This window comes from Miniopterus schreibersii, assembly GCF_964146895.1.
Source record: "Miniopterus schreibersii genome assembly, chromosome: X".
NCBI classification, from domain to species: Eukaryota; Metazoa; Chordata; class Mammalia; order Chiroptera; family Miniopteridae; genus Miniopterus; species Miniopterus schreibersii.
Window position 1 is genome coordinate 71,551,383 of NC_138104.1, and position 26,602 is coordinate 71,577,984.

The 26,602-nt window shown below is 35.8% G+C and overlaps 1 protein-coding gene across 1 annotated transcript in view; it reads left to right on the forward strand.

The window, feature by feature from the left end:
• The window catches only part of WNK3 (WNK lysine deficient protein kinase 3), a 135,670-nt gene that overhangs the window by 59,674 nt on the left and 49,394 nt on the right, over positions 1-26,602 (forward strand). Inside the window, exon 11 of the mRNA XM_081125312.1 lies at positions 24,609-24,673. Within this exon, the coding sequence (XP_080981438.1) occupies positions 24,609-24,673 (65 nt within the window). The remainder of the gene's footprint in view (positions 1-24,608; positions 24,674-26,602) is intronic.

Consider the following 26,602-nt stretch of genomic DNA (forward strand, 5'->3'; position numbering starts at 1 on the left):
GAGGGAGAGAGAGAGATAGAAACATCAATGATGAGAGAGTCATTGATCGAGCCTGCAACCCGGGCATGTGCCCTGACCAGGAATCGAACCCTGATCGCCTGGATCCTAGGTCAATGCTCAGCCACTGAGCCACACCCGGCCGGGCCACTGTTGATTTTTTTCACCATAGATTAGTCTGTTCTAAACCATATAAATGAAATCATACAATATGTACTCTTGTGTAAGGCTTCTGTTACTCAACATGTTTTTTTTTATTGATCTATGCTGTGTGTATCAATAGTTTGTTCTTTTTATATCATTTTTACTGCAGAGTAATATTCCATTGTATGAATATACCAAATTTATTCATCCATTTTACTATTCGTGAGTACCCGAGTTTTCTAGTTTTCGGCTATTATGAATAAAGCTGCTACGAACATTCTTTTTTTTTTTTTTTAACTTTTTAAAAATATATATCTTTATTGATTTCAGAGAGAGAAATGGAGAGGGGGAGAGAGATGGAAACATCAATGATGAGAGAGTCATCATTAATCAGCTGCCTCCTGCACACCCCCAACTCGGGATCGAGCCCGCAGCCCAGGCATGTGCCCTGACCAGGAATCGAACTGCAATTTCCTGGATGCTAGGTTGATACTCAACCACCGAGCCATGCCTGGCCGGGCTGAACATTCTTATATAAATCTTTTTGTTAGCATGTTTTCATTCCTCCTGAATAATACCTAGGAGTAGACTTCCTGGGTCTTAGGATAGGTGTTTAACTTTTTAAGAAATTGCCAGTTTTCCATTTTACACTAACACACCCTCACCAACATTAATTTTAGCTATGCTGGTGGGTGTATAGTGGTATCTCATTGTGGTTTTAATTTGCATTTCCCTGATGTCTATGATGCTGAGCACTTTTTATGCCTTTGTGTGCCTTCCTTTGTGAAGTGTCTGTTCAGGGCATATGCCCATTCTATTTTGCTTATTGTTGTTTGCATTGCTATTGTTGACTTATAGGAGTTCTTATATATTCTGGATGATGCCGGTCCTTTGTCAGATATATGCTTTACAAATATATCCTTCAGTTTGTAGGTTGTGCATTCATTTTTGAAATGGTTTCATTTGATGAGACACAGTTTTTAATCTTGGCGAAGTCTAATTCATCCAATTTTTCTGTTGTGGTTATTGCTTTCCGTGGCTTCAGAAACCTTTACCTACATCTACATTACAAAGAAATTCCTGTTATGGTTTTATGTTTTATGTTCAGGTCTATAGTCCATTTTGAATTAATTTTTATGAATGGTGTGAAATAGGGGATCAAATTTCTTTTTCCCCCCTCCATATGAACATCCCATTGTTCAAGCTCTATTTTTTGAAAAGCTTTCCTTTTCCCATCGTATTGTTTTGACAACTTTGTCAACAGTAAAACAACCAGATAAATGTGAATCTGTTTCTGGGCTGTATATCCTGTTGCATTGATCTATTTGTCCATCCATAAGCCAGTACCACAATGTCTTGATTACCTACCGTAGTTTTATAGTATGTCTTGAGGTTAAGCAGTACAAATCTTTCTACTTCGTTATGCTTTTTCAAGATATCTTTGGGTATTCTAGGTCTTTGGCATTTCTACATAAATCTAAAAATCAGATGGACAATTTCTCCAAAAAAATGTCTGGTGGAATTTTAATAGGGATGTTTATTTTATGTTTTTTTCATTTATGATCTTTGTGACCTATGTTATTCTGTAATTTTTGTATAACGTGTGAGGTTTAGATTGATGGGGTTTTTTTTTTCTTTTTTTCTTTTGCCTTTCCATGTACCATTGCTCCAGTGCCATGACATTTGTTGAAAAGACTATCCTTCTGTTGAATTCTTTTTTATACCTTTGTCAAAAATCAGTTGGGCATATTTGTGTGGGTCTTTTCCTGGGCTATTTTGTTTAGTTCATTTGTGTCTATCCCTCTGTTAATTACATATAGTCTTGATTACTTTAGCTATATAGAAAGTCTTACCATTGATAAAGTGACTCCTCCCACTGTCTTCTTTTTTTAAAGATTACTTTAGCTATTCTAGGACGTCTACCTTTCCATACAAATTTTAGTATAAGCTTGCCTACAACAAATCTTGCTGGGATTTTGATAGGAATTGGATTAACCTTGTATATAAAGTGGGGAGAATTGACATCTTTGCTATGTTTAGTCTTCCAGTACATGAGCATAGTATGTTTCTCCATTTACTTAGGTCTACTTTGATCGTTTTTATTAGCTAAGTTTATCCCTAAGTATTCAATTTTCTTTGGAGGGATTGTAAAATGGTAGTTTTTACAATTTTAGTTTCCACAAGTTTATTGTTAGTACATAGAAATGCAATTGATTTGTGTGTGTATGTGTGTATCTTGTATCCTATGACCTTGCTGAACTTATTAGTTCTAGGAGTTTTTTTTTATAGAATCCTTGAAACTTTTTTATGTAGACAGTTATGTAATCTCCAAAGTAGAGACAGTTTAATCTCTTTCTAAACTGTATGCTGTTTAGTTCTCACTTTCTTCTTTTATTGTGCTGGCTAGAATTTCAAGTATTGTGTAGAATAAGGGTGGAAAGATTGAATATGCTTACTTTGTTCCCAGATTTAGGGGGAAACATTAAGCCTTTCACCATTAGGTATGATATAAGGTATTGATTTTTCATACATGATCTTTATCAAATTAAGGTGGTGCCCCACTCTTTCTGACTCCTGGAGAAAAGTCTTTTCTGCACTAATTAATGTGATTTTTATTTCACCTATTGATAAGTGGATTACATTGTTTGATTTTCATTGTTGAGACACCCTGGCATTCTTGGAATAAACAAACTCATTTGGTCACAATATATCATTCTTTGTATATGTTGTTGGATTCAATTTACTAATATTTTGTTGAGGATTTTTTGAATCTTAAGTTCATGAGAGATATTAGTCAGTAGTTCAGTTCTTCTATATCTTTGCTAATTTTCTGTCTAGAGTTTTGACCAATTGCTGAGAGTAGGGTTGATGTTCCTAACTATAATTGTGGATTTATGTATTTCTCCTTTTGGGTCAGTTGTTTTTTTCCTATTTGTTTGGAGGTCTCTTGTTTGGTGCATCCACAATTAGGATGCTGTGTCTTCATGGTGGATTGATCTTTTTATCATTATATTATGTTCCTTTTCATCCCTAGTAATTTTCTTTTCTCTGTTTTATCTGATATTACAGGTCTAGTCCTGCTTTCTTTTGATTAATATCGGCATATATTTTTCTATCCTTCTACTTTCAACCTATTTATCTTGTATTTGAAGTGATTTTCTTGTAGAAAGCATATAGTTGTTTTTTTAATCCACTCTGCCAATGTCTCCCTTTTAATTGGTATATTTACCATTTACATTTAAAACAATTATTGATATCTTAGGACTAAGTCTGTCATTTTAGTATTTGCGTTTTGCTTCTTCCCTATGGTTCTCTTTCCACTGTTTCCCTTTTCTTGCCTTCCTGGGAGCTACTTGCAAGGCATTTGGGAGTCCTTCTTGTTATATTTATACTGTTTTGAGTATATTGTGCTGTATAGTTTACTTAGTGCTTGCTCTAGGTGTAGCTTATCACACTCTACTGGTATGGACCTTTTACACTTCAAGTTAAGTATTGAAACCTTACTTCCATTTAGATCCCTTTACTCTTCCCACTTTTTAAATATAATTGTCTCAAGTATTTCTTCTACATATGTTATAAATTTTGCCTTAACCTTCAAATATTATTTAAGAAACTTACAAGGAAAATAGTCTACTACATTTAACCTTACTTTTACCCATTGCATTGTTCTGTGTGTTTTTTCCTTTCTGTAGTTCCAAGCCTCCTCCTATTATTTTCTTTCTTTTTGGAAAACCTTCAGTTATTCTTTAAGGATTAATTTGATGGCAACAAATTCTAGTTTTCTTGAGTCTGAGATATCCTTTCTCCTTCATTTCCGAATATATATTTTGCTGGATGTAGAATTCATGGTTAAATGGTTCTTTCTAAACTTGAAAAATGTTTTGTCACTTCTTTCTGTCCTCTATGTTTTTAGGTAAGAAATTTGCTGTCATTCAAATAGGTGTTCTTCTGTCGGGGATGTGTCGTTACTTCCTATTTGCTGTTAAAATTTGGTTTTCAGAAGTTTAATTATGATGTATCTTGGCATGGATTTCTTTGGATTTATCCTGTTTAAAGTTTGCTCAGCTTTATGAATCTGTTTTATGTCTTTAGCCACATTTGGGAAATTTTCAGCCATTATTCCTTTGAATATTTTTTTCTGCTCCACATTCTTTCTTGTCTCCTTCCAAGGCTTTAATTATATGAATTTTCAATCTTTTTGTATTCCCAATTTTAAGAGGCCCTGTTCATTTTCTTTGAGTATCTTTCTGTTCAAACTGAGTGAAAAAATATTAATCTGTCTTCAAGTTCACTGATTCTATTTTCTGTCATTCCCAGTCTACTATTTAGGCCACCCAGTTAGTTTTTCATTTAGGTTATTATATTTTCAGTTCAATCATTCCTATGTTTTTATAAGTTCAGTTTTTCCTGAGGTTTTTTATTTTTCATTTGTTTTCAGATAAATTATAATTACTCACTGAGTCTCTTTTGCTGTTAGTTGCTGTATTAGTCTTGTCAGATAATTCCAACATCTGAATCATCTTGCTATTGGTGTGAGATGATTTTCTTTCCTCATTTGAGTTGTGATTTTTCTTGTTCTTGGTGTGACAGGTGCTTTATTATTGTATACTGGACATTTTGGAAATAATGATTAGAGACTTTTGATCATATTTAAATCTATTTTAGCAGACACTTGCCTTGTTAAGTTTAGCCTGTACATTCTATCCTTAATTTGTAGGCTGTAGTTCTAATGCTAATTTAGTTTTTTGAGCTCTTGTAATGCTATTCGGGTCTGCTCTGTTTTCTGGCTTTGGCTGAGCATTTGCTGGATCCTATTGGTGCTACCTGCAGGAGTAGAGGTGCTCCTCTGGGTTTTCAAGTGTTAGGTATGGGGAGTGGGGATTCCTGGACCCATAGGATGGAGAGCATTTCTCCTGGCCTGTTTTCTGGCCATCCAATGCTGCTACCTTTCATACTTGATTTCTACTGGTGCCACTGGGGTATGGAAGTACTTACCTGCCACTAACTACTACTGGGTAGAAGGTCAGCAGTTGTGGGGTCTGCATGGCTCTTTACCACTGGGTAGAGAGAGGTCTGGGGCATAATGCTCTGAGTTGCCTTCTGCTGTTGGGTGAAGTGTCACAAGATGCCTGGCTTGGACTGTCCTCTGCTGTGTGGTGGAGCACCAGGAGCCTTCTGGGTCTGGAAGGCTCTATACTACCAGACTCCTTCCTCTTTTTCTTCAGTCTTGTAAGAATATGGGTTTTAGTTTCTCTAGGGCTTGCCCTCAGGGGAAAAGCCTAAAAATGGCAAATTCATTCATCCACTGTTTTTCCTTTCTTTCAAGTGGTGCCTTCCTAACAGTTTCTACCTGCTTTTGGTTGTTCTCTTATGCCTTCAGGCAGTTGTTGTTTTTATATTTGTCCAGGACTTTTTGTTATCTACAAGGGACTGGTCTGATGAAATCCTTCCAGAAGTAGAACCTCTCTTTCCTAATTTTTGTGGTTGCAAAATGTTTTCCCTGACTTAATTGAGGTAACCAATATATGCCCATTGGTAAACCCTGAAGAGTTAATGACAAAGGAATGGAGTGAATTTCTGAGGTTTGGATGTTTTGTGTTTTTTTAAATCTTTAAAAATTGATATTTTTTCCATTGCTTTTCAGAGAGAGTTGAAAGGAGAGAGAGAGAGAGAACCATCGATGTGAGATAGACACATCAATTGGTTGCCTTCCGCATGCACCCTTACCAGGGCCGGGGATTGAGCCTACAACTAAGGTGCATGCCCTTGGCCAGAATCAAACCTAGGACCCTTCAGTCCGCAGGCTGACGCTCTAACCACTGACCCCAACCAGGTAGTGTGTGTTTGGGGGTTTTTATTTTGTTGTGTTTTTTTTTTTACTGCTTAGACAAAGGGAGAGGGCTCTTCAGCTTGGTCAAATGGCAAGCTGTGCTTATATTTTTATCTTGTGTCCCCAATAAAACTGAAAATTCTTTGCAGCAAGATCTATGCCTGATTTATCTGTATTCTTAGCACCTAGCACAGTGTTTGGCACAAATAGTTGCTTGTTAACATGTTTGTTGAATAAAATAATAAAAAGAATGGCTGTAGATATTGCTATCAGCCTGCTGTCAATGAGAGAATAATCCTTTGTTTATGTTTATCATTCTCATTGCCTAATGAGGACTTCTAAATTGGTAATGAACTTGTATTCGACCTAAGATCTGTTCTTATTTCTCCGGTTTATTTCGCCCTGTAGCAAATGGACTAGGGCATATAAGAAACTAAGCAAATCATGAGTTTAGATGTGTCAATTGTGGTTTTGATTGTTTTGTCCAGTAATATGGAAAATCACTTATTTTGATTTTTATCTGTCGCTGAGGTCAGCATTTTTACCTCCTGTTCGGGATGTGTTAGTATTAGTGCATTAGTACTTTTTGTGGTTGAGATTGATTCCTTTTCAGTTGACATTGTGGTCTAATCAAACATTTGTTTAGATGGTTTTATTTTAAGCCTCTGGAGAGAATTACTAAACCTCAGCATTTTTCTATGCAGTTTTATCCCCACTCAGTACAATGTTTGACTATCACTTTGATTCTCTACCACAATATTTGCATAATTGAAAAAAATCTTTTTCTAATTACTTTAATTGTATAGGTAATATGCCAATATATACTCCTGGTAAAAATTTAAAACAATGCAGAGAAGTCTCATTTGACCCCTCCCCTCTGGATGTTCTTGTCCCTTCTGTTATCAGTTTGATGTGTGTCCTTCTAGATTTTTTTTCAGTGTAGTTACATACGTAGACGTTGTATGCTTAGACCATATAGTATTGTTTTCTGGTTTGGTGTTTGTCTTTACGCACAAAGAAGAGATCCTACTGTATATGTCACTTTGTATTTTTTTTTCTCACTTATGTGTCCTGGAAACATGTCTCTGTTATTACATAGAAACATACTTGATTTTATGTAATTGCCTTATAGTTTTCATTTGTAAGACCACACTGCAGTTTATTTAGCGATTCCCCTACTGATGGACATTTTGGCTGTTTCCAATTTTTCACGATTTAAACTAATGTTACAATAGTAGATCATGCTAGACGAGACACTGCGGAAAATTACTGGACCATAAGTTCTACACATTTTTTATTTTAATACATATTACCAAATTGCTTTCCCAATTTAAATTTTCATTAGCCAGTAGTATACTCTTACTGCCAATATTTGATAATTCAGATGTTTTTTGATAGGCTGGTGAGTGAAAAAAAAATACATTATTTTAGTTTGCATTTCCTAAGTACTAGAGATGATGAGAATGTGTCATATGTTTATTTTTAACATTTTATTTTGAAATGATTTTAGGCTCAGAGAGGTTGCCAGAATACTACAGAGAGTTCCTGTGTACCCTTCTCTCAGCTTTCCCCACTAATACAATAATCAAAACTAGGAATTTGACAGTGGTATAATACTATTAACTAAACAACAAACCTTAATTTGGCTTTCACCAATTTCCACATGCATTCACTTATTTTGTGTGTCAGTGGTTCTATGAATTTATTTCATGTATAGGATACAGAACAGTTCCATCACCCCCCAAAAACTCCTTTGAGCTATCCATTTATAGTCACACACTACCTCCCCACCTCTAACCCCTGGTAATCACTGATCTGTTCCATTACGATAATTGTGTCCTTTCAAGAATGTTATATAAATGGAATCATACAATATGTAATCTCTTGAGAATGACTTAAGATCCGTTCAAGTTATTATGTGTATCAGTAGTTGCCTACCATTTTTAATTTTATTTTTATTGTTGATACCATTACAGATGTTTCCATTTTCCCCACCTTTGCCCACCTCCACTCAGCCCCCACTCTAGTAGTTGTTTACTTTTAATTGTTGAATAAAATTTTGTTGTATTGCTGTGCTGAAGTTTTATTTCTTCATGTTTATTGAATATTCGTTTTTATTCTTTGCAAATGCCATTCATATTTTTTGTCCATTTGTCTATTGAGGTCTTCCTCTTTTTCTCTTTGATTTCTTTATACATTCCAATACTGATCCTCTGCTAAGTGCAGTATATGGGAATTACTTTCTCCCAGTGTGTCTCTAATTTGCTTAGATTGTTCTTTTTTTTTTTTTTTTTTTTTGCTTTTGGATTTTGCATCTTGCTTAGGAAGGCTCATGAACATAAAATATTCTTCTGTATTTCTTCTGATACTTTAAAATATTTTGTCTTTGTTTAGCTCCATATTCCATTTGGATTTTGTTTTTTGTGGGCTGTGTGACGTAGAGATCTAGCTGTGTATTTTCAAAGTTAATAGACATTTCTCGCAGCATATTTATTAAACAGTCTGTCATTTTCACACTGATCTACAATGCCATCTCTATCATATCTGAAGTTACTACACATTCTTGGGTCATTTCTCAGCTATTTGTTTTGTTCCTTTGACGTTTATCTATTCTTATTCCAATACTCCAGTGTTTTAATTACTTTATCTTTATTTATAAGAAGTTTAAAATTTTTGCTTTGATTTCCTCTTAAATAAGACATTTTTAAATTATTACTAATTTTGAATTGGATAGATTTTTATTGCTAATTTATATATTATGCCATTATATTCAGACAATGCTTTCTACTTTTTGAATTTTTGTGATCTGTTTGCTAAAGATTTATATTTTTCTATTCTGGGAGGAGCATTCCAAGTTCTCTGCGTATTTATTACATCATGCTTTTTAATTATAATGTTCTAATTCTTGATATCCTTACTTTTTTGTCCAATTGTTCTTTCACTTTCTGAGAAAAATGTGTTGATTTTTCTATAATGCAGATTTCTGTATTTCTTATTGTAGGTCCTTAATACCTGAATTATAAAAGTTTCTGGATACTAAAAGAATTTTCCTGTATTTGTTGCCAAATTCATTTGGCTGCAAACTTGACCTAAACTGATGAAACTATTGATAGTTTCTTTTCTTTTTAAAGGCAGGTGTATTTTTTTTATATTAAGTATTACATAATTGGTATGAGTAAAAACTCTCTGTAGAACATGATTGAATATTGCTAAAATATTTCACTAGTTAACCTGTATTCTTTTTTTGTTTTAATATATCTTTATTGATTTCAGAGAGAGGAAGGGAGAGGGAGAGAGAGAGATAGGAACATCAATGATGAGAGAGAGTCATCGATCTGCCACCTCCTGCATGCCCCCGACTGGGGATCTGGGGATAGAGCCTGCAACCCCGGCATGTGCCCCAACCAGGAATCGAACCGCAACCTCCCGGATCCTAGGCCGATGCTCAACCGCTGAGTCACACCTGGCCGGGTATCCTGCATTCTTTTTTAAAAATTTATCTTTACTGTTGAAAGTATTACAGATGTCTTTTTTTCCCCATTGACCCCTTCCACCCTGCACCCACACCCCACCAGTCCTTCACTTAACCTGCATTCTTGACTTAAAATATTTATAATAAAATCTTTATGACATGTACAAGGATATCAAGAATAATACAAGGACCATGCATATACCTATCATCCACCTTAAGAAAAAAAAAAATTATCAGTGTATCTGCAGTCCCCTGGATACCTTTATGTTTTTTATGCAAGATTTATAAGCCTATGAACCAGGAGCTCACAGTTAGATTCTCAGTCAGGACACATGCCCACCTAGGCTCGATCCCCAGTAGGGGATGTGTAGGAGGCAGCCGATCAATGGCTTTCTCATCATTGATGTTTCTATCTCTCCCTCTCCTTTCTTCTCTCTGAAATCAATAAAAACATATATTTTTTAAGAAGTTCATGTAAATTGTATCCTAGTATATACATTCTTCTGCAATTTTTTTAAAAAAAATCAACATTGTTTACGAGATTCCTCCATGTTTTCGTATGTAGCTCTAGTTCATTCATTTTTCCTTTCTCCCATTGATGTACAATTGAGTTCTTTTCATTAATTTGCTTAGTCCTACATTCCTGGCCCAATCCTTTGGGATAGACTATGTATTATTAATTTTATGGTTGCTAAATCTTCTCCCATGCTTAGTCATTTTTGTGTTTTTTGCTTAATATTTAAAATGAAGGTCTAATTGGTCAACATTGGTAGCTGATTTCGCCTTTCTTAATTAAAGTATATAAGCTTTGTGACTTTTCTTGCAGTAGTAATGAGATCTTTTGTACTTAGCAGTACTGTATGAGATGTTTAAGGGGGGTGTTCAGAAGTCTCTCAGATTCTTCATTTTTAACTGCTCTTCAGAGATTTCTTCTAGATATATCAATGGTCTTTTTAATAGCAAAAGGGAAAAAATTTCTGGTTCAGGATACAATCCAGGATAGCTGATTGTATTTTATTGTTATGCTTCCTTAATAGTTTTTTCTAATCTGGAACAATTTTTTTGGCCTTTCATTGTCTTTCATGACTTTGATGTTTTTTTATGAGTAGAGGCCAGTTATTTTGTAGATTATTATTCAAAATGGGTTGGTCTGAGGTTTCCACATGATTAGATTGAGGTTATGCATTTGTATCTTCCATCATTTTTTTTTTTTTATCTTTATTGATTTCAGAGAGAGGAAAGGAGAGGGAGAGAGAGAGATAGAAACATCAGTGAGAGAGTCATTGATCGGCTGCAGCCCGCAACCCGGGCATGTGCCCTGACCGGGAATTGAACCCTGATCGCCTGGATCCTAGGTCGACGCTCAACCGCTGAGCCACGGCCGGCCGAGGTTATGCATTTGTAGCAGGAATACTATAAAAGCGATGTTGGGTTCTTTTCAGTGCTTCATATCAGCTGGTACATGATGTCCATTGTCTTATTAGTGGTGATATTAATTTTGATTACTGGGTTACGGTTATATCTACCAGGTTTTTCCACTGAAAAGTTATTATTTTTCACTTTTTAATTAAGTAATTTGTGGAGAGTTACTTTGAGACTATTTTTATCATTAAACTTTTACCCATAGTTTTGGCAGCCATTGAAGATTCTTGCCCATAACAATTTGGTGATTGCCAAATGGTGATTTTCAAATTCTATATTTATAATTTGGAATAGAGCTTTCCATTCTTCCCCATTAATTAATTAATTAAGATTATAGACTTTATTTTATTCTATGCGTATCATTAGTATCAATATTTATTTTGATGCACCAACTCTCTCAGATTTTGGCTAGTGGGATCTTCTTCAGGCTGGTTTCTTTGTCCTTTTGACACGTCCACATCATTCTTTGAACTAATCTTTACGCAACTAGATGTTCCAGGCATATCCTATTCCTCCCTGCCCCAGCTTTATAATCAGTCACATCTCAACAAGCGCTGGTTGAGAAGGTTTGTTTTAATAGAGATACGATCTCATATTTATAAGAGGAATGATTTAGGAGTAAGTGAAAAAATGGTGAGATAGGAGGAAGGAGAATTACTCGAGTGATGTCCTTGACAAGGTGAGCGGAGCTAAAGTTTAGTTTCTATATAGATGGGTTGGCCTTAGCATAGGAGTCCAGACAGGTTTTTTCCATAATACAGGCAAAGGCAGAGAGTATGGGCGCCAATGCTATTAGGTGAGCAGATGTGGTAGTGGAAGCTTATGGAAATTCTCTTCTTTGCTGTTTTTTATTTTCTCATTGAAATAGATGCAAAGGCAGTCATCTGAGCATGAGTTTGGAGGAGGAAGTGGGTATTAAAAATTTGAGGAAGGAGGTGAAGTTCTAAAGTAGTTTTCTAGGAGAATGGTAGAATGTATGGTAGTAAGATTGCAAGGCAGCATTAAGTACCTACTTGAAGTTCATTGTTCTAAAGACCTAATCTCTTTGTTGAGTTTGGTGCTTATCTTTTTCTAAGCTTTAGTTCTTCCATAGATTATGTTTCCCTGTGGATGTGATCTATTGGTTTCCGTTCCTTTGGAGGTTCTCCTCATTTATGGTTTGTGGATGGCACGCCTTTGAGTTTTACTGTAGTATTAGAGTGGATATATGTTACTTGTTAGCGTATTCATTCAGTCTCAGAATTTTTTATCTGCTTGAATAATGCGGATTAACATTATAAGAGAAAGGTGACTAAGTGATTTTTGTTGTTGCTATTGTTTAGCATTGACAACGAAGAGAAGGGATTTCTTTCAGGTTTTTGTTGATATATTTTTAAAAGTAGTGACAGGATTGTCCAGATTTCAGACTTTGAATGCATCAGGAGTCAATAAAATGTTATCATGTATTGTTTTCACAGATAAATGTACATATTAGCATATCTGAGTTGTGTATTTGTAAGATCACTGAAAATTGTGGTTCTTATTAGCAATTTCTATTTTACTACTGTTTCATAGCTGATCTCAGTGGAATAATATTCACCTCCACTTTCTTAATTAGTGAAGTACTTAATATCTTTACACTTCAGACTTGGTGATTTAAATTCTAACCATAGTATGTTTAAGACCCAGAAAGGTAGTTACTGAAGATACTAGTGCCTTTGAGATGCTCACTTTATCTCTGGTTACGTTTCTGTTTTGCTGTTCTTAAGACAGTACAGAAATTATATGAAGAATGGACTTGGTTGATGTGTATAATGCTGATATCGGTTGGCCAAAGAATCTCCAAGTTCAGTTTGTTGAGAAACATCTGTGGGCTTACTGTGTGTGAATATAATTAAAACAATCAAGTTTATTCTGATAAAGACAGTTTTAATATATCATGTGACCATTTTTCTGAGGCATTCTAGAGGAGTAAATCTAATAGTTAGGGAGTTGACAGAGGACCAAGCAACACCACCTCAATTCTTCTTCACTGAAACTTCCTCTATAAATTAGTTAATTCCATTAAATGAAAATCTTTGTGTAAGAATTGAGAATTAAAGTTATGTCTGGTTTCTCTAGAGACGGTGATCCTGGCTTCCAGGGTATTAGACCATTTATGTAAAAATACTACTTAGTGGTTTTATGTGAAATTACTTTACTCTAATTGAAGGGAAATTGGTCTAAGTAGTGGGTGTGTTCTTTGAACATTGTCAACAAAATGTTCCCAAAAGGTACATGCTTGCTTAGTACAGCTTCATAATGTCCAAGGACATTAGTCATTTGGATTGATTTACTGGGACATTATTCAACCTTCTCCCTTTTGAATGTAAATTAGTTAAAGCATTGAGGATGTTGGAGGAATGGGAACCTTTCCGGCTGATCTTCTCCAGGAAGGAACCAACCTGTAAAAAGCAGCACAATTGAAATCTTCAATTTGGAAGATTGGTGGGGTGAGATAAGAGACTGATTATCTGTGGATTAGGATTATATAAGGTATTTAAGGAAAAGGCAAACTATTGTTTTGGGGGCATAGCATGAAAGGTATTTTTTATTTTATCATACTACACATGTTATATTCTCAGTTTTATGTGTATAGTCAATTTTGTTTAACATGAAACCAATGCCTTTTATTTTTATTTATTTATTTGTTTGTTTGTTTGTTTATTTAATTGTTCAAAATATTACAGATGTCCCTTTTTCTCCCCATTGACCCCTTCCACTCTGTCCCACCCTCCTCCCCAGTCCCTCATTACACCATTGTCTGTGTCCTTGGGTTATGCATATATGCATATAAATTCTTTGGTTAATCTCTCTCCCCCCACCCCCTTACTTCCCTCTGAAATTTGTCAGTCTGATCCCTGCTTCCATGTCATTGAATCTATTTTGTTCATCAGTTTATTAAGTTCTTTAGAATCCGCATGTAAGCGAGATCATGTCCTGTTTGTCTTTCTCAGCTTGGCTTATTCCACTTAGCATATTCTCCAGGTCCATCCATACTGTACCAAATGGTACAAGATCCTCCTTTATTACAGCTGCGTAGTATTCCATGGTGTAAATGTGCCACACCTTTTTTATCCACTCATCTATTGATGGGCACTTGGGTTGTTTCCAGATCTTAGCTATTGTGAATTGCGATGCTATAAACATAGGGGTGCATATACAGTCAATTTTGAAACACAGTTTTAACAATTTGGACTTAATACTGATTGCTGGTATTAGTATACAGAACCAGTTTTTATACTACCACTTTCCTATCCTTGATTCTTAAATTTTGCTAAGTGCCTCTATAGTTTGGAAAATGGGTTTATGTAATTTTTCAAGGTTACTTTGGTGTGCTATATTTTATTCTTTGGGTATCGGAAACTTACCTTTCGTTTACATTCACAAATGAAATATAATTTGGCTGGGTAGAAAAAAATATCAGTTTGCAAACTTTTTTTTTCCTTCTACAAGATATTTTGTTCTGTCCTGGCCAGGTAGCTCAGTTGGTTAGAGAGTTGTCCCAATACGCCGAGGTTGTTGGTTTGATCCCCGCTCAGGGCACATACAAGAATCAACCAGTGAATGCATAAATAAGTGGAACAACAATTGATCTCTCCCACCCCTCTCTCTTTATCTCCTCCTTCCTCTCTCAAATCAATCAATAAATTTTTTTAATTATATTAAAAAAATATTTTGTTCTGTTGGCTTCTAGTTAATGCTACAGAAGAGAGGCCTAAAGCCGGTCAGATTTTTGGTTCCTTTTTCCTCCTAAGTGTTTATAGGTGGTATTCATTATCCTTGTAAGTGAAAAATTTGGTTTATATCTTTTATATGTCTTGTTATGGATATTTTATTTCCTCTTATAAAAATAGCTTTTAAAATTAACTTTACTTCTTATAAATACTTTTTTTAAATACAGAAAAGTAGAAAGTTAATATTATGTTATCCCACCTCTCAGAAACAAAACTTTTAATGTTTTCCAGATATTTTTCTATGCATACATGTAAACAAATACTTTTTTAGTATTTATTTCCTCACAATTGGATCATACCAGCTTTTTTGTTGTTGTTGTTAACCCTCACTTGAGGATATTTTTTCCATTGCTTTTCAGAGAGAGTAGAAAGGGAAGGAGAGAGAGAGAAGGAGGGAGAGGGAAGGGGAGAGAGAGGGAAACATTGATGAGAGAGAGGGAAACATCAATGTGAGAAAGCCACATTGACTGGTTACCTCCTGCACCCCACCCCAACTGGGGGTGGGGAATAAACCCGCAACCGAGGTACCTGCCCTTGACAGGGAATTAAACCCCAGACCCTTCAGTGCGCAGGCTGACATTCTAACCACTGTTCCACACCGGCCAGGGCCATACCAGCGTTTTTTATTTATTTATTTATTTATTTATTTATTTATTTATTTATTTATTTATTTAAAATATATCTCTACTGATTTCAGAGAGAGGGAGGGGGAGTGAGAGACAGAGATAGAAACATCAATGATGAGAGAGTCGTCATTGATTGGCTACCTCCTGCACGCCCCCTGCTGGGCATCAAGCCCGCAGGCAACTCAGGCATGTGCCTTGATCAGGAATCAAACCATGATCTCCTGGATCCTAGGTCAATGCTCAACCACTGTGCCACGCCCACCTGGGCCCATACCAACTTTTTAAAGAATTTCTTTTTTATTGGTAATTTGGCTTTACTTGTGGGGAATCTACTTCCCAGAATGCCAAATGGATCAGTTAATTCCCTCTTTTTCATCTCCAATATGCATTCTCACTCCTGTCATTAAAAAAACCCCACAATGTTAGTTGCTCTCTCTAAATAACTATAGAAAGCTTGGAGGGCTGCCCTGGCTGGTGTGGCTCAGTTCCTTAGGCATCATACTGTGCACCAAAAGGTTGCTGGTTGGATTCCAGTCAGGGCACATGCTGGGATTGCAGGCTCAATCTCCAGTAGGGGGCGTGCAGGAGGCAGCTGATGAATGTTTCTCCCTCTCCTCCTTTTCCCCCTCTCTAAAAATCAAGAAAGGGCTAAGACAAGAGAAGTGTGCGATCAATTTGCTGTTCCATACAGACCCTTGATAACTCAACTGAGGGCAGATATTAGGGACAGAGTGTGAAGTTAAGTCTCCTTTTAGTTAGGTTCCCTTTCATGAGGTGATCACTAGGGAGACCCTAAAGTGAAGCCCAGGTAATTTCTTTCTGAATCCACTTCTACCTGCCTTATAGGTAATGAAACTTCTCTCTAGTTGCTATCCCTCTTGGCTGTCAGTATTTGTGGTGCTCGTGTGTTTTCATCTTTTCTTTTTCTGCCTGTTTAATAGCTCGGGCGTCATTATGTGAGTCTATCCAAGGAACTGCTGTGGATCAGTTATTTCTTAGGGTAAATTTCATTATTCAGAATCTAAGGTTGACTAAGAATTGGGCTTAAATAAGCAATGACTTTATAGATGAAGGGTTCCTTATAAGTATAAAAATATGGAAGTGGGCATCATGCACAGTTGTAATTTATTGTAATTAAAAAAGCAATATTTTCACTATATGTATATACACACACGTATGCATACCTATGTATATACAGCATGCATGTAGTTTTAAGCCAGTTTGTATCTTTAGTTAGACCCGAGTCTGAAATCTAGCTCTTTGAAAGGTATTAATTTATTTTAGCTTTGGCTCTTTTAATTTAAAAAATGAAGTGTTAAAATGCCTATCTTGCATTTGCAACTTTGAAGTGCATAAAAACTAATATGGATTGATGGATATACATAATAGTGCAAATATAGTAAAATTTTGTAGACTTTGGGTGGTAGACACATGAGTTTTCACTGAAAATTATTCAACTTTTCTGTGAGAAAAAGTGCCTATCTTGCAAGTTTATTAGGATTAGATGAGATATATGTGAAAATACCTGGAACATAATAAGTGCTCAATAAATAGTGGTTGTTAAACAGCACTTTATGAAAGAGACACGTTTTGTGATGTTGATAATACAATAAAGCAGTTTGTGAAATGTTTAAAAATACTTTTCAGTTTGACTGCCTCCTTCACTCCAGAATAACTAAATAAGAGAAACTAAAAAAACATCCCATGTACCATTGCAACTAACAAAATAAGATACCTAGGAATAAACTTAACCAAAGATGTAAAAGACCTATATTCGGAAAACTATAGGACACTGAAAAAAGAAATAAAGGAAGATATAAACAAGTGGAAGAATATACCATGCTCATGGATTGGAAGAATTAATATCATTAAAATGTCCATACTGTGCAAAGCAATTTATAGATTCCATGCAATTCCTATTAAAATACCAACGGCATATTTCACAGAGCTAGAACAGATATTCCAAAAATTTATATGGAACCCAAAAAGACCCCAAATAGCCACAGCCATCTTGAGAAAGAAGAACAGAATGGGAGGAATCACTTTACCAGATATCAAACTGTACTACAAAGCCATTGTAATAAAAACAGCCTGGTATTGGTACAACAACAGACATATAGATCAATGGAACAGAACAGAGACCCCAGAAATAGACCCATGCAATTGTGGCCAGTTAATATTTGACAAAGGAGGTAAGGGCATGCAATGGAGAAAAGACAGCCCCTTCAATAAATGGTGTTGGGAAAATTGGACAGCTACATGCAAAAAATGAAACTAGACCACCAACTTACACCATACACAAAATTAAACTCAAAATGGATAAAGGACTTAAATGTAACTCACAAAACCATAAAAATCCTGGAAGAAAACATAGGCAGTAAAGTTACAGACATCTCATGTAGTGGAATTTTCACTAATACATCTCCTGGGGCAAGAGAAACAAAAGGAAAAAATAAACAAATGGGACTACATCAAACTAAAAAGCTTCTGCACAGCCAAAGAAATCAGCCTCAAAATACAAAGGAACCCTGTGGTATGGAAGAGCATATTTGCCAAGGATGTATATGATAAGGGGCTAATTTCCAATGTATACAAAGAACTCATACAACTCAACAAGAGGAAGACAAGCAATCCAATTAGAAATGGGCAAAGGACCTGAATAGACACTTCTCCAAAGAGGACATACAGATGGCCAAGAGACATGAAAAAATGCTCAACGTTGCTAATCATCAGAGATACAGATTAAAACCCCAGTGGGGTAACAGTTGACACCATTTCTAAAAGGCTACCATCTACAAATCAACAAATGACATGTGCTGGCGAGGATGTGGAGAAAGGGGAACCCTGGTACACTGCTGGTGGGAATGCAGACTGGTGCAGCCACTATGGAAATCAGTATGGAGGTTCCTCAAAAAGTTAAAAGTGGAGCTGCTTCTTGACCCAGTGATCCCACTTCTAGGAATATATCCTAAGAATCCTGAAACACTAATCAGAAAGAATATATGCACCCCTATGTTCATAGCAGCACAATTTACAATAGCTAAGATCTGGAAACAGCCCAAGTGCCCATCAATAGATGCGAGCATAAAAAAGCTGTAGGACATTTACACCATGGAATATTATGCAGCTGTAAAGAGGAAGGATCTCATACCTTTTGGGACAGTGTGGATGGATCTTGAGAATATTATGCTAAGTGAAATAAGCCAGGCAGAGAAAGACAGACATCACATGATCTCACTTATATGTGGACTCTAAAGAGCTTAATAAGCTGATGGACAGAATAGATTCAGTGACATGGAAGCAGGGATCAGACTGACGAGTCTTCGAGGGAAGGAGGGGGTGGGTGGGTGGAGGGGACTTTTAAGCATATATGCATGATGCATGACACAGGGACACAGATGGTGGTGTGATGGGGGACTGGGGAGGAGGTGGAAGGGATCAATGGGGAGAAAGAGGAACATCTGTAATATTTTGAACAATAAAAAAAAAAGAATGGATTGTTGTGCATGAGCTTGGATTTTCTTTTTCTTTTTCCCCTCCATTTCTTCATCCCTCCTCTCCTACCCTCAAGATTATAAAGTACATCCAGAATGGAGAACCACTGATGGGAGGAGAGCAAATAATGGTAAAGGAGAAAGAAGGGTTAGGAACTAATAGAAACTAACAAACAGAAATACCACTATGATGTGTACAAGGGGTTTCTGTGCTTCAGTACTCTGGATTCGTTTATTCATTCATTTTCTTTTACTGACCCAGTTTTTGCCATTATCACTTATAGCCTCAGCTTCCTCATTGGCAAAATGAAGATAATACCTACTTCTTAGAGTTGTTGTAAGAGTTGAATTTAGTTAAATAATGTATATAAAGTGCTTAGCACTTAATAAACGCTCAAAAATAGTGGTTGTTTTGTTACTATAATAAAAATTAAAACAATAATAAAAATGAGAACATTATAATAGTGAAAGATATTATTGAGCAGCCATTTCTGCTTTAGTTATTGTTTAGGCACTGGGCATATTGTGATAAATCTTACAGACATGGTCTCTTCCCTCCAAGAGCTCACAGTATCATGGGTGAGAAAGATCTAGAAACACGTTTAAGAGAGAACTTTAAGTGCCATGATAGAGAGGAGAGAATGGTGGTCCATGGAATCCAGGCCTAGTTTTGCTTCTCATTTTGGCCTTGTCCTCAGTCTGCAGGTGTCCAGAGGTACTTTAATTTTATTGAACTTTGCTAGCAAGTTATCAGGGTCTCAGGTTTCCAGAAATCGAGGTCTCATTAGGGAAAGGGATTGGTGCCTGTCTTTCATTCGGATTTGAAGGAGGGGTGTGGGGGAGAGATGAACACAACATGCCATTTCCTACCTTCTACTTCCTCCTTCAACCTAGTCAACCCATACTGTGGTTTTTTAAAAATTTGGATAAATTTGATTAGCTTCTAGTTAGAGATTAGGTAGTTAATTCTTCAATATAATCATTGTTTAAACATTGAAAGCAAGTTCTTTGGTGAAGAGATTTTTTTTGTATGTGCAAAATTCAACAAATTATATTCAACATAACAAATGTTTTGTATTACAGATTTTAAAAAGAATTATGGTGGGTCTTTGCAAGATAGAGCAGTAACATGGTGTCCTGAAGAATATACCTGGAAGAAGGCCTATGTATTAAGTAAAGAGAAACAAAACATGTTACGACAACAATCTGGATTTATATTTATAATTACTTGTAATTGTTAACAGGATTATTAATGCTGCTTGTGTTAGACCTCAGAATCACGGCTAATGGTTTGGTTCATCTGCTTTTTTATATGATAATTTCAAATCAAGTTCTGTCATAATATTTCTAAGAGTTTCAAAACTAACATTTACAAATAGATGCGGGACCATTTTTAGAGATGTCTTTCAATTTTAGTGAAATGTTTTATTATTACTTTTGTCTAAAACTATTATAATGTCACGCATTGAAATAATGGGGGCCTGCCCTGAGATGACCAGATTTGAGGGTTGATAAATCTGTAAAAAGTTGAATATATTTTTTTCCTATTAACAAAGAAAGATGAATATAGATAAGCTTGTTTAATACATTGGTGTTTATTCTTCCAGACCATTTCATATACTTATACATACGTTTAATTTTATTGTAGTCATACTGTGAGTCTTCTTTTATAATCTTTTTTCACTCATAACATCTTATATGTTTTAACACATTAAAAATTTTTTTTAAATATGATTTTTTTGATTTCAGAGAGAGGGAGAGAGAGAGAAACATCAGTGATCAGAGAAAGGGCCTCCTGCACGCCCTCTACTGGGAATCGAGCCCACAACCCGGGCATGTGCCCTGACCAGGAATCTAACTGCGACTTCCTGGTTCATAGGTCCGCGTTCAACCACTGAGCCACGCCAGCCGGTCTGTTTTAACACATTTTAAAAATCTGTATAGTATCTTTTAGTATGGTTGTACCCTTATTTATTTAATGGAGCAGGTAAAGGAAACAAGTGTCTAATTTTTTTGCTATTTGCTACACTATTTCATGTTGTGAGAAACATTCTTGTAGCTAAATCTTTGTATACACTCTTAATTATTTCCTTGGGATAAATCTCTAGAAACGGAATTGCTAGACATTTTTAAGACTTGTTAAAGTACCCTTCAGAAAGGTCTTACCAGTTTACAATCTCACCAGTGGCTTATGAAGTTACCTATTTTCCTATACATTAAGTATTTGCTATTCTTTGAAAGCTTTAAATTATAAAATGTATGTAGTATCATTATAAAAAGTAGGAAAGTGGGAAAATATCACCTAGAATGTTATTTCCTTCACATGGCAGTGGTTATATTTGTTATAGTATTCCAGATTTTTGTCATATGCATAAGTGGTTGTACTTATATATAATTTTGTTTTCTGAATTTTTAAATGTTTTTATTGATTTCAGAGAGAGGACAGGACAGGGATAGAGAGATAGAAACATCAGTGAGAGAGAGACATTGATCAGTTGCCTCCTATACGCCCCCTTCTGGGGATCGAGCCAGCAAACCAGGCATGTGCCCTGACTGGAAGTCAAACCTGCGACCTTCTGGCACATGGGATGATGCCCAACCAACTGAGCTACACTGGCCGGGCTGTTTTATGATTTTTTTCATTCATTGTTAAGTAATTTTTTTCTGCCATTACTTAGACTTCATGATTAGTTTTCAATGGTCACACAATAATGCAGTGAGTGATCATAATTACCTAACTCTTCCCCTGTTCCTGGATAACTAACTTGCTATCAGTTTTTCTTTTTCATTTCTTTCAGTTTTATTTTGTACTGGTTTCAGGTGTACAGCTTAGTGGTTAGACAGTCATATACTTTACAAAGTGATCCCCTCAGTATTTTTAGTACCCAACTGGCACCATACATAGTTACCACAATTTTATTGACTATATTCCCTATGCTGTGCTTTTACATCCCCATGACTGTTTTCTAACTACCAATGTGTACTTCTTAATCACTTCACCTCTTACACCCATTTCCCCAACCTCCCTCCTTTGGCAACCACTAGTCTGCTCTCTGTATGAATCTGTTTCAATATTGTTTGTTCACTTATTTTGTCCTTTTGATTGCACATATAAGTGAAATCATATGGTATTTGTCTTTCTCTGACTGACTTACTTCACTGAACATAATACCCTCTGGGTCCATCTATGCTGCTACAAATGGTAATATTTCTTTTTTATGGCTGAGTAATATTTATTGTATATGATATCACAATCAAATACATAGTTTCCATTTCCTATGAAACAAACTTTATACTATGTACTTTTTTCTTCCTTTATTTCTTTTGGATTGATGTCTAGGATCAGTAATACTGGCTCACATACATTTTTATGGCATAGCCTTTTTTCTTATGTCACCGTTTTCTTATTTCCTTCTGTCTTCAAGCATTTATTGGAAGCCTAAAATGTGTTAGGCACTGTGTTAAGAGGCACTGAGAATACAAAGATAAATCATATAGAGTCCCTGGACTCAGACGTTAAACATATATAATAAAGAGGGACATGATAAAAGACATGTACTGGATGACATCGACCATCTATTGGTTGATGTGTCCATCCATGCGTCCGTCCATCCATCCATCAATCCATCTACTATTCATTCATGTATTATTTTCCCTCTGAAGCATGGGAGAGCTAGTTCTAAACATGATGCCCTTTTACCCCTAAATATTTCTCTAGAAGTGCAAGAACATTTTCTTAACCACAATACAATGACCAATCCAGGTAATTTAACATGAATATAATACCATTATTTAATCTGTTGTTCACATTAAAATTTCACTAATTGTCCCAATATTATCCTTAATGGCAATTTCTCCACCCTCCACCCCCCCGCTTGATCCAAGATCTAATTGAAGAGCACACATTGCCTTTACTTGTGTTGTCTCTTTTGTCTCCTTTAACCTGGCACAGTTTCTCAACCCTTTGTCTTTCATAGCTTTGGTACTTTTGAAGACTAAAGGTTAGTTATTGCGTAGAATGTTTTTCAAGTTCAGATTTAGATCATGCATTTAAATGTCAGGAATAACCTGTAAGTGTTGTTGTGTTCTTTGCACATCGTATCATATTAGGAGGCATGTGATGTCAATTTGTCCCAATATCACGGAGGTTAAATTTGATTATGGTGTTGCCTGCCAAGTTCTTCTACTGTAAAGTGGCCGTTTTTTTTGCTTTTGTAATTAATAAGCAATCTGTGGGGAGATATTTTGAAACTTTATAAATATCCTGTTCCTCATCCAACTTTCACCCACCAGTTTTATCATCCATTGATAATTTTCTAACTTCATCATTCCTTATATTTATTACTTGGCTTTGTACTATAAGAGCTTTCCTTTGTTTTTTTCAGTATGACCTCATGGGTTCTTATTTTATTGAATGGGTTATATTCTGCTACTCTCATCATTTACTCTGAAGCCCAAATTGTGGGCAGTGGGAACCCCTTCAGGCTGGTTCTTGTCTGCTTTTCATATGTTCCCACCGTTCTTTGAGCGGTTCTTTACTTTTTGGTATAGCAAGATGATCCAGGTTCATCTTGTACTTTCCTTGCCCAAGAGCTGGAATCAGCCATTTCTCCAAGGAACCTTCGTCCCTTTTAGTTTAGAAACCAAGATATGAGCTAAGGCATATGTTCTTTTAGAGTCTTCAAGGTGATTTTGTTGGTGTCTGGAACCCGCTATAATAGAGGCTTATTTATTTATTTATTTATTTAATCCTCACCCAAGGATATTTTTTCCATTGCTCTTCAGAGAGAGAGAGACACATTGATGTGAGAGACACATCGGCTGGTTGCCTCTCGCACGAGCCCCAACCAGGGCCAGGGATCAAGCCTGCAACCAAGGCACATGCCTTTCGCCAGAATTGAACCCAGGGCCCTTCAGTCCACAGGCTGACACTTTAACCACAGAGCCAAACTGTCCTGGGCTAATAGAGACTTTTTTTTAATATAGGAGTTCTATCCAGATATTTGCTAAATGGACAGGACTAGGAAAAGTTGAAATAGTCCAGGGAGATGAAGGAACATAAATAGAATCACAGTTCATGGAAAAGTCCAATTTATTCATAGGAGCTACAGTTCAGTGTGGCTTCAGGCAGAGAAGAGGCTAGAGAATGAGACTGGGACTAGTTCACTGAATACTTTATTTGCCATCCAAAATAACTTCACCTCATAGAAGATGAGAAGCCATCATAGGGGGCTTAAACGGGACAGGGAAGTAATCATTTTTGGTAGATTTGCATTTTAAGGTAACTGCTATTGCCAGTGGCAATGCATAGGATGGATTATATAAATGTTTAAAATTGTTTTTCAGCAGAATTGGCATTTGCCTTCTTAGAGGGCTTATACTTTCTTCACAGAAATCAGTATTGCAGCTCCCTGATACTAACGCCTCAAAGGTATAGTTGGCAATAGTTTTGTGAAAGAGAGAGCAAGAAAGAGTGAGACCACACAATATGTTAAAGCTTGGGTCATTGATTTATCTGTTTGTGTAATGGCAGTAACTCTTTCTTTTAGGAGTAGTTTTACAATGAGGACTGGAAGCTGAATGTCAGTGTTCTCTGTTGAAAAATAACACAAACAAAGCTTATAAAACAATGCTCTCTTAACGAAAAATCTTGATGAATGAGTGTTATTCCATTTTATTTTTCGTTATCTTTGGTAGTAAAAGCAATAATAAGATTGATGTAGACATTCAATAGTGTATTCTGCCTGGTTTGCCAGTTAACCAAAATATGAAATGTATCATGTATGTTTTCTGAAATAATAGCAAATTTCATCTTTAGCCTGAAGTTTTCTGTTATCATAACAAGTTTTATTTCTGTGCTATTTACAGCCTATATCCCAACCAGTTGGAGTTGAACAACAAGCAAATCTTCTGAAACAGGATTTAGTTCGAAGGTGAGTATCTTCAAATTTAATACCATGGATACAATAAGGGGATGTTGAAGTATTTGCATTCATTAGGGGCTAACTGTATCATGATTAGAGAAGATTTTGTGTTCTTGTATTTATGTGTATATTCAATAAAAATTGTAGGTATTATTTTTACTTTTTATTTTAATAAAGATCATATGGATTATAAAATTATTGACCATTTTCTTGTTCTCATAGCATTCTATTTCTATGAAAAGCTTAGAAGAATTATATATAATTGTGTTATTATTTGGTAGTTGTAAACTAATGTTTTTCTGTGTCATTCAGATTAATTCCTATTCTGTTTTCAAGTTCACTGATTCTTTCCTTTGTCCTATTCATTCTGCTATTATGCCCATTCAATGAAATGTTTTTCTATGACTGTACTTATACTTCTATAATTTCCATTTGGTTCTTTTTTAATATCTTCTATTGTTGATGAGATTTTTTTTTATGTGCTTTAAGAGTATCTGTAATTGCTTATTGAATCATTTTGATGATGGCTTCTTTAAAATCCTTCTCAGTTAATTCCAGTATCTGATAGAGCCTGGTTTGACATCTGTTGATTGTCTTTCCACATTCAAATTGTGATTTTCCTGGTTTTTGGTATAACAAGAAATTTTCATTTGTCTCCTGGACCTTTTGGATATTATATTAGGAGACTCTAGATCCTATTTAAATATTGTAGTTTATCAGGTAGTTACCCTGTTCTAATGACCATTTAGTTTTCGGAGTCCTTATAGTGTGATCCTGGTCCCCTTGAATCACCTGACACTCCTGGGCCCCACCTCTGGACAGAAGGATTGGAGAGCCCTTCTCTAGGCCCACTGCCCCAGGCCAGTTCTCTAAGTCACATGCTGCTGATGGAGTTCCCACCAGTATCACCAGGGGAGGAAAGGGCTTTACCTGAACCACTTTCTGCTGCTGGGTTGGGGGGTCCAGAGACGACTGGACTTGGGCTGCTTTTGCCTTTGGGCTCTGAGTTGAGAGGCACTAAACCTGGACTTCCTTCTGTCACTGGGTAGGTAATTGGGAGACACTAATCTGCTATCTTTTTCCTTAAATCCAGGGGAGTCACTTCAGTGCCCTCCTGTGATTGTATTATATCCAGACTTTTTAGTTGTACTTTGAGGGGAGGAAACAGGGAGAGTTGAGTTTCTGTCATCTTGTCCCAAACCCTAAACTAGTTTTTTTAAAAATTTATCTTTGTTGTTGAAAGTATTACAAATGTCCCCTTTTATCCCCCTTTCAACTCTTCCACCCTGCATCCGCCCCTTGCCAGGCCTTCACCTCACTATTGTCTGTGTCCATGGGTTATGCATATGTGCATATAAGTTCTTTGGATAATCTCTTCCCACCCCCCACACTCCCTAAACTAGTTTTTTAAAGTAGCTCTGCCATGTGAATGATATAGCCTCACTGACTAGAATTTTATCCCTTTTATCCACTGAAGGTGTTGTTACTGCTATTTCTCTGTGTATTAAAAAACTAAGAGCAGTATTAATGCATGTTCTACCACCACTTGTATTTATGCAAAATGCTTTTTCTGTGTAGACATAAAAACATTTTTGGAATTATTTTTATCTCTTCTTACTTATATATCTTTATGCAGGTACTTTATGAGTAGTTTTTAGGAGGACTTTACCTAAAAATTAATTTAAAATATATCTGTTTGGTGCTTACAGATCTTCTCATTTAAGTTTCAAATGTATTTATTGGAATTTTTGTATTTATTGGAATATCTTCAAACTTATTACAGAAAAAAACCCTGAAAAATGCCCTTGACACGGATAAATTGAAAGTTAATCTATCCTTTCATAATCATATTGATTTGAACCTGCAAATTACAATTAAGTTAGAATTAATCATGGTAAACCTTTTGCACATCATTCTTTTTCATTTTTAAAGCAAAAT